A 19,327-nucleotide genomic window follows, 5' to 3' on the forward strand; every position below is an offset into this window, starting at 1 on the left:
CTTAAACAGGCAAGAGTGGAAAATGATTAGCAAAAAATCATCATTTCATGTCACTTTTTATATCATTTGGACTTAAGTAAAACATATCCAAAGGAATTTGTGATATATTTGATATATTTTGGATTTTATGAGTTGTTATCTCCCAGGATACGTTGCCCTATTAAGGTACAAAAAAGTAAAAGTCATCAATATTTCTGTTTTATTTGATGCAAAAAATTTGTAATTTTAAAACATATCATACGTGTGTGTGTGTGTGTGTGAGAGAGAGAGAGAGAGAGAGAGAGAGAGAGTGTGTGTGTGTGTGTGTGAGAGAGAGAGAGAGAGAGAGAGAGAGTGTGTGTGTGTGTGTACAGGTTTTACTATCCTTGGTCCCCACAAGGATAGTAAAACCTGAGATCACCTACATTGTGAGGATCAGCCAGTGGACCTCACAAGGGAAATAACATATTAAATGATGTTTTTTTGAAAATGTAAAAATGCAAAAAGTTTTCTGTGAGGGTTAGGTTTAGGGGATAGAAACTATAGTTTGTACAGTATAAAAATCATTATGTCTATGGAGGGTCCTCATAAGGATAGCTGCAGCAACACGTTTGTGTGTGTGAGTTAGAGTGTGTGTGTGAAAGTGTGTGTGAGGGAGTGTGTTTGTGAGTGTGTGTAAAAATACTGAGAAAAGTCGCATGTAAGGCATGTGTAAGTGTAATAAATGTGTACGTGTAGTATTGTGGATTAACCCTTTTTCTTCCTTTAATCTGGCAACGTATCTCAGGGGATACGTACACAAAATGTGCTAAATAAAAGCATGAACAACATATTACTTCATTTTCTTCTTCCGCATCTTAAGACAATGTTTACAATTAATATTAGCAGTTTTTTTTTTTTTTTTTTTTTTTTTTGCTGAAGAAAATTTTAATATATTATTAATCACAAGGTCAGCATGTCCTGCACAATGGGTGGCCATGTTGGTTTTAGGTCAAGCTGACTTAACGATCACAGAAAATTTTAACCAAGTCATGTGACCCACATACTCAAAACAGACCCAAATATGATCAATGATAACACAATTGGGTGAGAAACTCTTTCTCATACCCCCTATAAGAAACTAAGGAGTATGTATTTTGTGGTGCATGTTGCCTGTTTAAGGGCTAACAGAAGAATTAAAGGAAGTGATTTTATAAAATTATAAGCTTCACATTTCTGCCCTTAAACTCTCCAAAAATGTACCCCATTAACTTCCATTGTAAATATACAGTTTCATTAAACTAAGGCCTACTGTTGTGTTTTTGTGACATGGTGTACAATTGTCAAAAGTTTATATTTTTGGAATGTTGCTATTTTTCTATAATTTGGTAATTTTGAAAATAAATACTTAATTTGATCCAGAACAGTCAGCAATGATGTCAGAAGGAAGTGAACATGTTGTGTGACTTTGGCATGCTTGGATGTAAAATTGTAAATATGTTCCTGTCAAACTTGTTGCTCTGATACAATGTCAGACAGTGAGCTGCTGTTTTAACCCATACCCAGAGTGAGAAAAATAATTGCTTTCAACATGTTTTTCAATTTTGCTACAGTGTGTCCATGAGGGTTTAGAAAGAGCCTATAAACACATATTATACCACCCCTTTCTGCACATAATTTTTAAAAAGCCAGTTTGTCGATTTTTAATGACTTACATTTATTACCATCATTTCAGCAGTTTAATGATCCATTTCTCTCAGGCGCTTTGCAGCTGTAAAGAAATACTGTCCTGTGCAGTAAACATTTTAATGACACTCTTTTTCTCTTTTTTCCCAAATCAATTAAATCAGATCCCTGAAAGCACACGTACATCACCCAGACGTCTATTTGATGTGTGTGTTTACATCTAGAATATATATATTTTAGGTTGTTTGCTCGCCTGCAGTACACAGCATTTCCTTGCGAATGTAAAAAAACAAAACAAACAAACAAACAAAAAAAAAAAAAACATTCAGCAGATGTCTTTGAGATGTTTATGATTTAGAATGTGAGAGAGTATGTCAGATTTGTAAATCTGATCTTTTTAAGATGTTTATCAGATGTTAATTAGAATTTGATGCCTTCCAGATGAAAAGATCTAAAACAGACATTTTGGAAATGTACGTGGCCTATCTGGGGTATACAATGGCAAGAATAATTATGTAAAACCTTTGGAATTAGCTGGTTTTCTGCATGAATTGCTCATAAAATGTGATCTCATCTTCATTAAAGTCACAAGTATAGATAACACACAAACAATTATAATCTTTCACATCTTTATTGAACACATCCAACCTGGTCTCATAGTGAAAACGTAACTCTATGTTTTTGCAAAACTTGTTATTTGTGTCTCCAGGTACAATTCCCTGCAGTTTCCAGGTGAAATGAACACTAGAGGCACTACAACAACTGTGTTTTCTTCGCTTTTACTCAAATCATGACTTCAGTGGCTGATTATGACTTTATAAACACTTATTTTTGTCTCTGTTATTCAGATCCTGCTATGTTATGATATCAAGACACTTTTACGCTACGCATTTTTGAAAAATTATATATTTTAACGCTTGTATTACAGACCCACCTACATATATACACTTATTCCAATATGATTAGCTTGCACAGAAGTGCACCTCATAGAGTGTTGGACTTTGGACTCGGAGGACTGTAGTTCAAAACCAGACAAGAACTCAAATTGGCACGTGACACGACAGACGCGCGACACAAATTGACGTGGTTGCTTCAGAAAACGTGCTTTTCATTTCGCTTCAGCATTTCTGCATCGGTTAAGGTTAGGTCTTGGTTAAGGGTAAGGATGTCTGTTTTGTTAAACTCTCATTTCTATATTCGGATACTATTGGTTAAGTTCAGGGTAAAGTTTTAGGTTAATGAGGTACGTTTACTAAAACCTCCATCTAAAAGTCACCTTAAAAACCTCATCTGATTACAACCACATTTTGCTCGGTTTTGACAACCCCTGCTGGACATTTCACTTAAAAAGAGCAGCCAAACGTGTTATGCAGCATGTAATTTCAGTTTTTCAAAAACTTTGCAATGCTCACATAAATTTCATGAGACCAGGCAGATTACATCCCATTAAGCATCAACAGTGCTGTGGAAAAAGTGAATCCCTAGAAAAAAAAAAAAAAAAAGCTAATTTGAGTCAGGAGTTGGCAAACCTGGCATCCAATTAATGAAACGAGATTTGAGGTGTGGGTAAGAGCTACTTGTAATAAGCCAAAGCACAAAATAAATTTGAGTTTGCTATTCATGAGAAGCATCTGTTGATGTGGACCATGCCTCACTTAATATTTAAGAAGACCTACGATCAAGAATTGTTGTTTTGCATAAAGCTGAAAAGGGTTTCAAAGTTATCACAAAGAGCTTAGATATTCATCTGCACACAGTTAGACAAACTGTCTATAAATTTAGATGATTTAGTACTGTGGCTGCTCTCCCTAGAAGTGGCCGTCCAGCCAAGATGACTCAAAGGACACACCACAGAATGCTCAGTTAGGTAAAAAAGAACCCTAGAATGACAGCTTGAAAAGAATCATTAGAACTGGTTAACATCTTTGTTGATGAGTCTATTATACAGAAAACATTAAACGGGCATTGTGTTCATGGCAGGACAACACGAAGGAAGCTGCTGCTTTCCAACAAAAACATTGCTACGTGCCTGAAGTTTCAAAAGACCACCTTGACACTACACAGCACTACTGGTTAAATATTTTGTGGACTAATGAAACTAAGGTTTAATTGTTTAAACCAGCACTACGTATGATGTAAAAAGGGCACCGCATACCAACATGAAAACATCGTCCCAACAGTGAGGTACGGTGGAGGGAGCATCATGATTTGGGTCTTCTTTGGGGCCTTTACCACTTGCCATATTCGAGGGAAAAATGAATTCCTAAGTTTATCAAGATATCCCGTTATTAAATCCAAGGGTTCACTTACTTTTTCCACAGCACTGTGAATGTTTAATGGGATGTGTTCAATAAAGACATGAAAGATTATAATTGTGTGTTGTAAGCTTAAGCATATTGTGTTTGTCTATACTTGTGACTTTGAAGTTGAGATCACATTTTATGAGCAAGTAATGCAGAAAACCAGCTAATTCCAAAGGGTTCACATACTTTTTCTTGCCACTGTAACTGAACGAGCAAAGTATCTTATTTGATCTAGACCACCAGCAAAAAACAAAAAGATCCTTTAATATCTATGAATTTTGCAAAAACAGTGTGTTCACATAAACATTTTGAATGATGAAAGCCAGTATGGAAATAAATACATAAAAAGGAGAAACAACAAAGAAAATAATGTACAAAATGAAATGCCAAAGAATTATGAAAATAACACAAGGTCAAGGTGTAAGGTCAAGTCTTCAACAGTCTAGAGTAGATGCTGTTCTTGCAGGTTGTAAGGCATTTATCAGCAGGTGAGTCTTTAAACTGGGTTTATGTCTATAGGATCCTTGGAGAAAAGCATTTCCCTCAGTGCATCTGTCTGAGCCTTTGGATTCTCATGTTGATGGCCATTGCAGCTTCACATATCAAACATTTCAAGGAGCTTCTGGTCACTGTAAGGTGAGAAATTGATGGACAAAAATAAACATCTTTATAAACTATTCAGAGCCATTTTTGCAATGACTTGCAACCAACTGGTGTCGAAGTAATTTCAATTTTCCAAATAAATTTTGTGTTTATATATATATATATATTAACGACATACCTCAAAATGTGTGGTCAAATATAATATTAAATTGAAAGAATGAAAGACTTATGTATCAAAAGCATTCTTATATCAGCAAAACTCATTATGAATACCTAAGTGATCTACAGCACAAGTGACAATCATATAATTATGCTCTTTAGAGCGATTAACCAAATAATTACACCTCATCTCTGCCTGGTCAAAGATACGGTTGCTACAGCAACTGTTCTGATGAGACTAATTGCTCACACTGCAGAGGATGAAAAGCTGTGATTGAACAGTGGGGGGGACAGTGAGTAAACAGCATTTGACAGAAGAAAAAAAACAAAAAACTGATTAATCAGTGTTAATGAGGATCCAAAATGACTTTGAGGAGTAACTCTGATTTGTCACAAGAACATGAGAGCCAAAGCAAAGGGAGTCAAAAAGCCAAAGAGAACTGAAGTGTTTGGACTGGATTACCTGTTCTGTAGGCTCTGATGCTTAAATCATATAAAGTAAAATAACAGACTGCATTATATTAGTTTTGTGGAGAATCGCAGCTGTAGATCACACACCTGGTTCTCAGGTGCGCTGTAAGAGGGCGCTGTCGCCCCAGAGTGGCTGAGAGCGGCTATTCTGCTGGGCTGACCTCGCAACGTCACCGTGATAGTAGTAGGGGCTTTCAGCCCTGCTGACAACCACACACAAAATAAAGACATCTTCATTACAATATTAAATAATTATTGACAAGTGTAAAGTGGAAGTAACTATTGTAGAGCTTATTCAGAGTAGCGCCATATTTATTGTTTGACGGGAATGAAAACGAGTCTCTTCAAATATACTGTAAAGCTGTATACAGCTCCTCGATCACATTTAATTTTAACAACTCTTGTTTTTGTAACCGGTCCTACTCAACCTGCTCCAGCGTCTCCGGCATGGGAGGCGGGCACGCTAACGAGAAGGCTAAAGGCTACAACCCCCAGCGTCAGTCGCTAGTGCGCCTCTTGATGCCAGGGGAGTGAGGTTTACACATTACACAGCTATCTTACCAGCTGGCTACCCTTACACTCACCCCCCTAAACCTCACTCCCATCTGGGTCATGGCACCACTGTCACCAGTCCTGCTCTGCCCGCTCCAAACAGGACAGCTACCTTACCAGCTGGCTTCCATTACATTTTCTTGAATTTTTGTTTACTGAAAGTTTTGGAAATATGTTTTTTGTTCAATGTTTCATCATCTATGATCAACACCTCCTTTATTGAAGAGTCTGTAAGCCTTTTCCACACAGCATCGTTTTCATTTTCTGTCAAAAATGTAACATGGCACTGTGTGAATAAGGTCTATAGACAACTGGTATGATCCCTATTCCCTATTTTGTTATCAGTATCAAAATTATATGTTACCATTTATATAAATCCCCATCATTTTAAACAACTTCTACCAGTTGAAATGAATTTTACAAGTACTTATTCCATGTAGCATCTCAATAAAAGCTGCATGCACAGTAATTATAGAAGAATCAACAAAATGCTGTTTAAAATAGTTTGAGATCGGAGTATAGCATGTAATGTCGAAGGACCCGTCTACTTCAAAAAAGGATTGAATGTCAAACACCTAACAACAGTAACTATATGTTGTTAGAAACCGTTAAATGTAAAAATGTGGAATAAAGTGGTTTAAAATATATGCTACTTCTCAAAGTGTTCAAAAAGCACATTAGGTTTACGCTTAATTAAATGTCAACATCTTGAATATTTCTATTTTCTTCTAATTGTATGTGTACATTGGTATAAAAGGGACATGGAAAATACATTTTGTCGAGGGGCATTCTACACTCAAAAATAGCTCTTTAGCTGAACTTGATTCAATTGTGGACAGTGGTTTCACATGTTTAAAATTTAGAGTTTTCTTAACTTAAAATTACTATGTAATCTCAACACATTGTGTGTAAAAAGAACATAGCTGAATTGGGTAATCCCAACAAAATTAGATGTGTCAATTTAACTCAAATGAGTTTATTTTTTTATGTACTAACTAGTAAGTGTATGTTAACATGCTAAATACACGCTGGTTTGAAGCACTATAAAGTGTAGTTTATTAACTAAGCTATGGCACAGCATTTGCTCAACGCAGTGAGCAATCATTATTATGTGAGGCAGGTTCCTGTCCTCATCTTTAGCTCAAGCTCCACTCTTCACCACAATGGAAACCCACAAAACTCAAACATAACAGAAACTCTTCTAAATCTCAACATAAAACACTAACAAGTATCTCACTTTATATTCATCTTGACACATTAAATAACACTTAATTTTAACATACTTTTCCTTTCGAGTCATGCTGAGAAATGGAAATCACCTGCCCAGTTTCATCAGTGCTACATTAACACCACAAAAACTATTCATGTAGTCCCAACTCAAATGGATTAAGTAAACTTCCATTTTACTAATTTAAATGGATTGAACACAATGAAATCAAGTTGTGACAAAATGTTCTAGAATTGTGTTGCTTTAGTTCATTTTAATTAAATAAATTGAACAAGCATCAAAAAGTGTACTTTTATCTTAAAAAGAACTTATAGTATTTGCCAATCATTTTTAATATGGTAAAGGCTATAATAAATCATATTTATTATAATAAAAAGTTCCCTCAATACACTTAAAATGTATTTTCAAGATTACGCAATTTCCTAACAAATTTCAATCAAATTGAAGAGTAATCTTTAACAAAATTAAATAACAATAATAAAAAAACGATTTTATTAAAGATGACAAATTTAAAGATGCAAATTTGTAATGAAATTGAAATGTGTAATTCTTAAAAATAGGCTTAATTGTTTTCAGTGTATGAAAAGTGAAAATGATGTTTTACACATTCTTTTGACTTTACCACCACCCATCCCCTTAGTTTTAAATTTGGATTGAATTTAATTAATAAACTGCTGAAAACTCTAGTGTATTCATTCATGCATGCTGGGAGAAGATGAAGATCAACAAAAGATGCAACAATAAAAACAGAGGAAGAAAAATGAAGCAAAAAAGAGGTAGAAAAACTGACAGTTTGCTGTTGGGCATTTAATGAACATCTGTGAGTGAAGCAACCCATACTTGTTACACCAACAAATCAAAACAGATAATAAAAATGAACAAAACAAATAATGGAACATAAAACAAAACAATGAGGTGGTAATATTGAGTGCATCAGACAAATGAAGCTGATAATGTGTATATTTACCAATTTAAATTATCAAAATTTAAAATTTTTACAGTACTGATTGCCATATTAATATTTTGGTCCAGCTTTAGTGAAATATTAGCCCCTAGGGGCCACTACAAATAACAACGTATGTAAATCAAAAAGTACATTAGAATGCAAGCAGGTTGACTGAATTAGCCCTATCATTGTAGAATATCACTAAATACACCAAATGCTCTTTGCATGTATTCACCAGAAAATTTTTTTGCGTTTTTGGTACATATTTACATGCTCAGATTACTGTATACTGCTCCAAGTAATAACTTATCAAAACTTCTACCAACCCACACTTTTTACCCATCACTTCTGGATTTATTTCTGTTTCCTGGTTTTAAATGCCCTATTTAGACTGTTAGCATTACTGTGCTAACTGTATAAGGGCGACTTTTGACCTGATTGCTACATTAGTGACTACAGTCCCTACTCATCGCGGCCGTCGCTGTTTGGAACGCAGTGTCGTCAGTGGCGATGCGGACGTACCCGTGCTCTGACTAGATATGTGGGCCAGTCCTGGCAGACTATTGGCTAGTTTGGCCAGGCCGCCGTTGGTGAGAAGATGATGAATTGCTGTGGTTTTGGTCATCCCAGAGTTGGTTGACACGACTGGTACTGCACGAACTAGAGTGCCACTGCCTGGGCTGAGAGAGCTCAAGACCTGTCCCTGACACTGTGGCTTCCCTCCTGACACCTTATGAACATGACAAACAGACGAGAATGGATTAAGGTATTAAATGCATCATGAAACTATTATGTTCATGCTTATTAAAGTAAAAAATGTAACTTGAGGAAAAAAAATAAATATCAGTTTTATATAAATATCAGAAGGGACAGTTCACCAAAACTAATGTCTTAATTTACTCACCCTCACGTCATTCAAACTTGTTTGACTTTCTTCCATGGAACACAATAGAAAATACTGCAGAATATCCAGAGTGCTCTTTTTCCATAATGGGACTACAGGTGCTGTCAAACTCCAAAAATGACAAAAAGGCACCAAAGACATACTATAAAAGGAGTCTTCTGAAACCAGGCTTTCTATTCAAAATAGGGAGTTAAAAACTGTCCAGCAAAGTTTGTTGTCAGTGACCAGTGACTTTTGTTGTTCTTGACATCAAACTTGGTATGACGCGCCTTTCGCACGGCATTCGAACTCGCAATTCCAGGGACGGTAGTCAGCGCCTTTGCTTGCTGAGCTACCCAGGCCCCCATATATATATATATATATATTCACTATTCAAATTTCCAGGACTTTTGAGATTTTATTAATTTCCATTTTAATGTTCCCTGATATTTCCAGGTTTTCCATGACTGTGGGAAACCTGGTGCATGACTATTGGACTATGGACTATTTTTATTCTGCTTTTTTTTTTTTTTTTTTAATAACGTTTGGAACTCGACACCATCCGTCCCCATTAACTTTCAATCACCATGTTTATATGCACTTAAGAAAATGATTTATTACCGTGTTTTTCCAGAAAGCACTGTTCTAAAACGTCATTTAAACGAGAACACCGAATTCCTTACGCCGTTTAAGAGATTAAGAGAAAGCGGTTTCGCACCAAGGTTTCTGCTTGAGAATGTGACTTAATGTGGCCATGTAAACACATAAACCACATTCTTAAAGGTTTTTGAGGAGTGCGCATGTGCTTGAACAGACCAGATAACTAATATCATAAGATGGAGCCCAACAACAAGTCAACACAGTGGAAAAATTCTACATTTCTGGGTATACAGTTGGAAAAGCACATACACTATAAACTACACCCATTTATACACACCAATGTAAAATATCGACTTTCCCTTATGTTTGCGTATATGCACTTGTACATTGGGGGAAATCACGGATTTTAAAGTAAGAGGGAAACACCATTATTGCAGCATAATTCTGCTTCAGGTATCGATGGAAAGTTAAGGAAACAAACACAGCAACAACTCTGGAATATCTGGAAATAAAGTGAAGCAACAGAGAATAAGATAAAGTATCCTTGGATGCCATGTTTGTTATTTACACAAGTGTTGTGGGGAAATTACATTGCAGTGAAGAAAGCTGCTTACTGACTGAGCTGCATGTATACGGGAGTAAAGAGTACAATGCTTATACAGTGCATATAAACGGGCAGGCTGCTTTCTCGCAATATGCCACTTTCTGGTGTCCATGTAAACATAGTCACTGTATTGAAAAGAGCAGTGTTAACATTCTGCTCATTGTTCTCCTTTTGTGTTTCATGGAAGGTTTGAGATGAATGAAGGTGAGTCATTACAAGAACTTCCAGTATTCCTTTATCAATTTTTGAGACTCTTGGTTCTCATCCAAACTCAGTGAGAAAGTTACTGAGCACTGATGACCTAAAAACAAAAGGGTGCAGAATCTTAAATATTTCCTGCCTCAAAACATTTATTTCCAGACTTGGATTCTAAATTAGGGATGGGCATTAATGAGTACTTTTGTAGTAGAGTACTCTAACCCACAAAAACTAAGTAAGCGATTACTCGTTACTTAAAATGGAAGTTAAACAGATTTTCAAATTGGACTCACTCTTTGGAATCCCACTGTATTTCGTGTGATGACTGACCAGTTCAGTGAGACATGTGCAAGGGATATTTGGAAACTGCTGCATTTCAGATTGTGCATGCTAATTACAGACAGGCTAAATTTGAGCATACAGATATCAGACCTAAAGATATTATTTGTGACTTGATGGGGGTGCCATGTTCGTGTTAAGCAGCAGGGCTGGCACCTGTGTGGTGGAGGGCACGCCTGGTGATTTAGTGTTGATCTCTTGCAGACTGAGGCTGAGGCCCTGCAGCAGGCTACTGGCAGAGGGAGCTGAACAAACACAAACATACAACAATCAGAAAGGATTTAAACTAAGACCTCACAGATGCTGGGCTGACAGATTCTGAAGGCTGCTGTACCTTGAGCAGTTGCAGTGGCCTGAGTCTGGACAGGAGAGGAAGAACCCGACATCACTCTGCCCTGTAGGCTATGAAACAACCCATCACTTGAACCCAGAGCTCCAGATACCTCTCCCAGACCACCTGACCTAGAAGAGCACAGGACACCAGCTCAGAATCAAGCCACCATAAATACTGCACCATATTCTACACTTTGTAGCATTTTTTTCCCACTTGTACTATTAGTTTCTTGCACTAAATACTGTTCAGTTTAATATTACATGCTGTTTTTCTACTGTATTTTAAAGACTTCTATATGTAAATGACCTGTTGTTATTGGCCAGACTCTTTGCATGTGAAATCGACCAACAACACTGCCATGTTGCTGAAGGCTGAATAGATGTTGACATGTAAATATGAATGGTCATACGTTATGCAGTTTAGTTCTATAAATGGTTCAGTTGGACTGGGCAGGAATCTTTGTGTTGTTAATGTTAGAAAATGTCTGCATGGTACATGAAAATCTTGCTTCAACAGAGCAAGGGAAATAATATTTTCCATGATATGAGCCCTTTAAGTTCTGTTGACGGTTCCAAGTACATCTGGAAATGTACAAACTATAATCTGGTTGCAAATGGAGTCAAAGTGTGGCCACATTATCTGACAGCAGATGTCAATTTTTTCGACACTGCATAAATCAGGCAAACATTTCCATGTAAACAACAACCATCCAAGTCTAACAGTTGTGCAGTGTTGTCATCTCTTTATTACACAAGACCAAAAAGCAGCACTGATCATTTCTTCAAGCTTAAAGGGATAGTTCACCCAAAAATGAAAATTCTCTCATCATTTACTCACCCTCATGCCATCCCAGATGTGTTTGACTTTCTTTCTTCAGCTGAACACGAACAAAGAAAAATATCTCAGCTCTGTAGATCAATACAATGCAAGTGAATAGTGACCAGAACTTTGAAGCTTCAAAAAGCACATAAATGCAATATAAGTAATCCATACAACTCCAGTGGTTTAATCCATGTCTTCTGAAGAAATTCAATTGGTTTTGGGGAAGAAAAGACCAAAATGTAACTCAGTTTTCAATATAAATCTTGACATTTGCAGTCTCCTTGGCGATCATGATTTCATGCTTGATTACACTTCCTAGCACCAGCTAGCGCTCTGCGCATGCATCAAGCAGTAGGAAGTGTAATCAAGCTTAAATGATTGTGCTGCAAAGGCAAGATGTACAGTGAAAGATTTAGTCTTTTCTCACCCCAAATCGATAAGATTGCATCACAAGACATAGATTAATCAACTGGAGGCTTTTGGTTTACTTTTAGCTGCCTTTATGTGCTTTATGGAGATTCAAAGTTTTGGTCACCATTCACTTGCATTGTATGGACCAACAGAGCTGAGATAAAAAATAAAAAATAAAAATTCTTCTAAATTTTGTTTGCGTTCAGCAGAAGAAATTCATACACATCTGGGATGGTATGAGGATGAGTACATGATGAGAGAATTTTCATTTTGGGTGAACTATTCCTTTCATGGTCTCTGCTTCAGTAAAATCTATCAGTGAAAAAGGAAAAAGTACCTTTGTGCATTGAGCAGCTCAGACAGTTCTTTGGCTCCCGATACCGTCTGGCCCACAGTCACTCCAAGGGGCTTTCCTGACAAACCCACAGCAAACAAAACACACAAATTCAAATGTCAACACATTCAGGTTGTAACCAGCTGTAAGTTTGGTGGCCATGTAGAATAGACGTTTACCACCTTCAGAGTAATGCTAAGCCTAGTGCACACTACAAAACTCAAGCTCGTCTCCTTTGATGTTTTAAGTTGGTGACTGGTCCGCGATATGTCTCAGATCCCACGACCGATGGTCGTGTAGTTGTGTCCGCACTTCTGCGACATGCCCTGACTAGTTGCAGACACTATGACATATCAAAACCCACTTAATATCTAGACGTGTTGTTATCAGGTGTGTGCACTGTTCCAATGATCGAGAGGCAGAAAATTAGCAACAGCCAATAGAATACAGAGAGAGCATAAGAGGAGAGCAATACATTGAGAAGCAAGAGACCAAAAATAATAAGAAAATAAAATAACACAATACCAACATGTCTCTACCCACTGTCTCATTACTTTAATTTTAATTGCAAGTATAATTAAGAGAAACCGTGTGCGGTTTTTTTTCTTCTACTTTTTGCAATTTATTATCATGCAGTAATATACTGATGGATTGATGTATGCCGTCATGAAATCAGAGACTTTTCCCTTGAAATATGAACACATGTGGTCAAAAGAGAAGTGGTCTACTTGTGATCGGATCAGCCAAAACGCATCTTCTATACCCTGTGTAAACAGGGCTTCAGCTGGGGACAAATGGTCGTGTAGTTGACACAACCAGACATGTAGTGTGCACATCACCATGCCCAAAACCAAAAAGACTGCGAGTTGTTAAGAGTGTGCAGGGCCCTGAATGCAAAAAATGGTGTGCTCTTGGCTTTATGGTGACATATTTGTGAATACTATGCCCTGATCAAAAGAAAATTCTAAGAAAAAGACCTGTTCATGCTTATTAGGTTGGAAAGATTCTAATCCACAGACACATATAAACACAGAAGAACCCCACAATCTGACTTTCCGGGGGTGTTTGTCCAATAAAAACCCTCCAAGAACACACTATACAATAAACAGGGAGTCATAAATCACCAATGGGTAACGTAAGAATTTACAGAGTTTGTGAGCATCAGTAAAATGTTAATCAAGAACAGACAGTGTGGAAAAACATGTTTTGCAGAAATCACTGCTGTTATAAGTGATGCCACCAGTTACTCAATGCAGAGATGTAGATGGTAGCTTAAAAGAATAGCTCACCCAAAGATGACAATTCTGTCATCATTTACTCAGCCTCATGTTGTTCCAAACCCATATGACTGACTTTCTTTCGTGGAACACAAAAGATGTTTTGAAGAATTTTCATGCTGTTTTTTTTAATATAACAAAAGCATACTGTGACCACAGGTTTTAAGTTCCAAAAAGTATTATAAAAATGGCATGAAGTAATCCATTCTTTTGGATTAGCAAGTACACAAAAGGCTTTAAAGTCTGGACCTCCAAGACTATTTAATTACTTATTTTTAAACATAATTCACAATTGTATTTTATCATACAACACAATGATGACTCTAAGACATTATAGATATTACAGTTTCATTTTTTTGTTAATGCATGATTTTCTGTAAAGCTGCTTTGAAATGATGTGTGTTGTGAAAAGCGCTATACAAATAAAAATGACATGACTTATGGACAAATTATGAAGTTTCCCTCCTCTGTTTGAATGATGTTTGAACTTAGGAAATAAATGGGATAATAAATATAATGGGCTCATATAAATAAATAGGCTCATACACTTTTAAAAGGGTGGAGAGAAAACTTATTTTTGTTGTTGGCATCAATAATAATGTCACTTGATGCATACCCTTATACTTGAAAACCATGAACAAAACAATGCAAGTTAAAAGAAAATCCGACACAGGATACATCAGGTCATATTTTTTACTATGGTGGGTCGCCACTTGATGTCCAGTGTAAAATCTGGGTCCCGAAGCAAAGCCAGTTGAGAACCACTGGTGTATACAATGCATTCTGACTAGCGTGAAAATAATAATAATAATAACAACAACAACAACAAGTCATGCTGATCAGCTATCACACTCAGCCACATGTCATCACAAATACAGATTTTAATCCATAGTGATTCCGTCACCAAGTGTTTTCCTGGTGTTCTCCTAGACTAAAATGAAATCAGAGAGCAGAGGCACTACAGTCTGTCCTTACAGAAAGTAATTTCTTCACTGAAAGCTGCATATGGACATACGGAAAGCCTCTAGGGGATAAATAAACAAACACATTACCAAGGTAAAGTTACTCCATAAATCACATCCTAAATCACCCTAACACAACTGTTTATGGCGAGCTCCAAAATAACAATGAGAGTCGTCATGTCTGTACTCCTCCATCATTTTGTATCGGCAAGTGTGACCTCTGACTGAAGAGAGCGAGATCTCAGCAAAAAAGTTGGCAAGTGTGACAGCCACGGCCAAAATAGAGTTTGGAGTGTGCCAGTGTGACGCTGGCTTAAGGGAACTACCCCGGCATTTAGTGAACTGTCAGTTAAAAGCAACTTTTAAAGACAATAAATGCTTGCTTTGTTTGTTCAGCTATGTTTATTTGTTCTATTCCCATGTGTTACAAAGACAGCAGGAATACTGAAAACAGGGAGTTAATAGTGGTGAGACTTTCTCAGAAAAAGGAGATAATTGGCAGTGCATGCTAAGTGGATTTTAAATCATTACTGACAAACTTGGCTTAAACATTCGAAGTTGATTAAAGCAATGTCTTAACAAAAGGATTTACAGTAGCATAAAAACCAACTATGCTGTCAATCTAGTGATTCAACTATTTAAATCCAAATTTCATTCTGCACAAATGCACCAGTATGTCTCCACATAGTTTAATCAGCAGCTCAATGGTTGAATGAGGACTTTGTTTTTATTACCTTCCTGAGTCGTGGAGCCAGCTGTGCCCCCTGCTGTGTCTCCATGAGAGACGATGGTGACTTTGATCTTGGCTCGTTTTGAGGTGGTGGGAGTGGGACTTGGAGTCTGTCTCCTCTTTAGGTGGAGCCTCGGGTCGTCTTGGTCCAAACCCCCCATCTGCTCACTGGGCACTGGCACTGAAACACACAATGCTCACTGGTTAGGGGCCAATAGTCTCCAATAGATTGAAGCGCAATAGCTGCGTTTCCACTATCGGGCCAAAAGAGGGCGTGCTAGTGCGTGCCAGTTTCTATCCCACCATCACTTCTGGGGCTTCATCATACTGCCTCTGGGATTTCTCGGGGCCAACGGCAAATGGCCTTTGGCCTGCTTTACCCTTGGGGCAAACGAGGCAAAATGGGGGTTGAGGCGGGGTCAAAGGCGGAGTTTCGCTGAGTCAGGTCAGAGGGTCAGCACCAACAAGCCAAGTTTTGCATCCAGCGCACAACGGTAAAGGTTTGGGAAAAATTAAAAAAATTATGGGCAAAGTACAAATCCGTTAAGACTTGCTTGTGCAGTGGGCGGGGTGTCTGACGTTGGCACCAGGGCAGTGTATTAAGGGCAGGCTTTAGGGCAACACTGTGGTGCTATTGGCCCAATGGTGGAAATGCAGATTGATTTTGGTCTTGCGTCTCGAGGTCAGAGGTTACTGGCCCCAGCTGACCAGTTGATATCCCTGGCCGGATAGTGGAAAAGCAAATATTGAGGGGTTCAGAAAGTGCCAATACAGACAATATGTTTTGCTGCTGAGGTCAATGATTTATATGCTTTCAAAAGACTTCACACAAGAGCTTTTCACTGGCTTAGAATAGATGACGTGTACCGGTAATTTTGCCGAGTAACACATTTCTCATTGCTACTTGTCTCTCCAGAGCTGAGTGACTCAAAATTGTTTGCAATTATTGCAATTAATTCGCAGCAGGCAGATGCAAGAGGCACTCTCCGTCTGTTAAGTTCTGGTAGTAAAACCAAAAGGCACAAAATTAGTGGTTAACCAAGGAGTCAATGGCCGATGCTGAAACCGATATCTAGAGGCAAATAAGATCACGCATAATTGATGAAATTAAATGTAAATTTATGAGGGCAGGGGGGAGAGAATTGGAATCAAACTCAGGTTCAGACCAAGCAACTGAATACAGAGTGAAAATAGCACTAAATGTGTTGAATTAGCAAGGGACATTAGCCAAAAAATATACACCAACCCTATTAGGGAACATAAATAAAAGTAATGAGAGATTTTTAAAGAATGCAGGCAAATCTGTTAGTGCTTTATTTTGCACTCTCCACCAGATTTATGGTGCCTTCGGTCAGGAATACTGTAAATATGTAAGCAGTCAATTTTTCAAACATTCACTATTGTTATTGACTTAAGCAAACAGAAGCAGGTGAAATATTTAGAGAAACATTGACCCAGATGATATGACAGACAACTAACTTTTAGCAGAGAAAGACAGGGAGATGAAAGGGGAAGAAAAGACCCAGACAAAAAGGAAAAAGATAGGAAGAGATACTTACCAAAAAGACAGGAAGGGCTGCCAGGAGGAATGCTTTTCCTCACCAGCATATTATGTTTCATAAAAGCAGCAAACTGAGCTGTAGCGAACGGAAGACAAAGATGGAGAGTGAAGAAGGAAAGGAGAGGGGATAGAGAAGAGAGGAATCACACACAACATTACTGCTGGATGGGACTTCAGATTCTCCTCAATATAAGGAGGATTTCACTGTACATTCAGGAGGGTTAACGTCAGTTCTCAGTTCAATGGTTAACTGCATAGCCCAGGGGCATTGCTAGACTTCACTGACATCTGGGGCTTAGCCCACAGGGCATATTAAAATATAAAAATAAGAAGAATTCTTCCTTCCATGACTTAAATTACCACCCTACCTGTCAAACAATTAGGGCCTATATTAAATGCACAACACTGACACCTGTTCAAAACTTTAAATGAGCAAATGTCCATTAGCACCAATAAATGGATCAAAAAACATTATTTAAATTGCGAATCAAAATGAAAATTACAACATTTGTTAATTGTGCAAAAACTAACTCTAACAATAAAATCAACGTAATTTAACAATTTAAATTTGCAATTGTCATTTATCATAATATTTTGAGAATAAAGTAAAAATTATGGGAAGAAATTTGAAGCAGTATGAGGTTAAAGTCGTAATATTTTGAGAATAAATCAAAAGGAAAGTGATGTGGTGGACAACAGCAAAGTGGAGCATCTGGGTGTTTACATACAACACAACTAAACAGGGAAATAACTTGGCTATGCAACAGAGCTGAATTTGTGGGAAGTTTTTGTGAGCTCTCTGTTCATAAATGAGGGTGTGCATTGACATGCCTGTCAATGGAGGCGTGAGATACAGGCTCACAAACAAGTGAAGTGAAAAATAATTGGAACTGCTGTGAATTATATACAGTAGGTCCATTTATGACATTGTATATGGTAATATCCCCTCAGTTACAGTACTGTTTAGAGAGGAAAACCCCACAACAACGCAGAGCAGAACTGCATGTATCAGTCTGGTTCTTTCTCCTGAATAAATTACATTTCCTACATAACCGCTGCAGAGTCCAGATACTAATAAATCTGTACTGGTGAGGCAAAAGACCAAGGATTTTGTTATTGCTAAATCCTAAACTAAAGTTTTATGATTTACAGTTGAAGTCAGACATTTACATACACTAAGTTAACTGTGCCTTTAAGCAGCTTGGGAAATTCCAGAAAATGATGTCAAGCCTTTAGATAATTAGCTTCTGACAGGAGATGTTCTGAATTGGAGGTGTACATGTGGATGTATTTTAAGGCCTACCTTCAAATTCAGAACCTCTATGAAATTCAATTCAAAAGAAATCAGCCAAGACCTCAGAAAATAAATTGTGGACCTCTACAAGTCTGGTTCATCCTTGGGAGCAATTTCCAAACAGCTGAAGTTAACACGTTCATCTGTACTAACAATAGTACGCAAGTATAAACACCATGGGAACACACAGCCATCATACCGCTCAGGAAGGAGATGCATTCTGTCTCCTAGAGAGTGCAAATCAATCCCAGAACAACAGCAAAGCACTTTGTGAAGATGCTGGAGGAAACAGTTAGACAAGTATCTATATCCACAGTAAAACGAGTCCTATATCGACATAACCTGAAAGGCTGCTCAGCAAGGAAGAAGCCACTGCTCCAAAACTGCCATAAAAAAGCCAGACTAAAGTTTGCAAGTGCACATGGGGACAAAGATCTTACTTATAGAGAACTGTCCTCTGGTCTGATGAAACAAAAATTGAACTGCTTGGCCATAATGACCATCGTTATGTTTGAAGGAAAAAGGGTGAGGCTTGCAAGCCGAAGAACACCATCCCAACAGTGAAGCATGGGGGTGGCAGCATCATGTTGTGGGGGTGCTTTGCTGCAGGAGGGACTGGTGCATTTCACAAAAGAGATGACATAATGAGGAATGTGTGGATATATTGAAGCAACATCTCAAGTCATCAGCCAGGAAGTTAAAGCTCAATCGCAAATGGGTCTTCCAAATGGACAATGACCCCAAGCATACCTCCAAAGTTGTGGCAAAAAGGCTTAAGGACAACAAAGTCAAGGTAAGAGTGGCCATCACAAAGTCCTGACCTCAATCCGACAGAAAATTTGTGGGCAGATCTGAAAAAGCATGTGTGAGCAAGGAGGCCTACAAACCTGATTCAGTTACACCAGTTCTGTCTGGAGGAATGGGCCAAAATTCCAGCAACTTTTTGTGAGAAGCTATTCTCATTAAACAATTTAAAGGCAATGCTACCAAATACTAACAAAGTGTATGTAAACTTCTGACCCACTGGGAATGTGATTAAAGAAATAAAAGCTGAAATAAATAATTCTCTCTA

General features: G+C 37.7%; 1 protein-coding gene across 7 annotated transcripts in view; it reads right to left on the reverse strand.

Moving 5' to 3' along the window:
• Positions 1-991: 991 nt before the first annotated feature.
• The window catches only part of LOC127415114 (KAT8 regulatory NSL complex subunit 3-like), a 58,197-nt gene continuing 39,861 nt past the window's right edge, over positions 992-19,327 (reverse strand). The window contains exons 15-22 of one of the 7 annotated variants that reach the window (XM_051653679.1): positions 16,960-17,037; positions 15,405-15,581; positions 12,435-12,510; positions 10,865-10,992; positions 10,687-10,775; positions 8,429-8,636; positions 5,268-5,383; positions 992-4,576 (exon numbers count right to left, since the gene is read on the reverse strand). In XM_051653679.1, the coding sequence (XP_051509639.1) occupies positions 4,574-4,576; positions 5,268-5,383; positions 8,429-8,636; positions 10,687-10,775; positions 10,865-10,992; positions 12,435-12,510; positions 15,405-15,581; positions 16,960-17,037 (875 nt within the window). In that variant the 3' untranslated portion in view covers positions 992-4,573. Of the gene's footprint in view, positions 4,577-5,267; positions 5,384-8,428; positions 8,637-10,623; positions 10,776-10,864; positions 10,993-12,434; positions 12,511-15,404; positions 15,582-16,959; positions 17,038-19,327 lie in introns of those variants that run through there. The other 6 variants (XM_051653680.1, XM_051653677.1, XM_051653678.1 and 3 more) reach the window with 6 other exon arrangements.

This window comes from Myxocyprinus asiaticus, chromosome 24, assembly GCF_019703515.2.
Source record: "Myxocyprinus asiaticus isolate MX2 ecotype Aquarium Trade chromosome 24, UBuf_Myxa_2, whole genome shotgun sequence".
NCBI lineage: Eukaryota > Metazoa > Chordata > Actinopteri > Cypriniformes > Catostomidae > Myxocyprinus > Myxocyprinus asiaticus.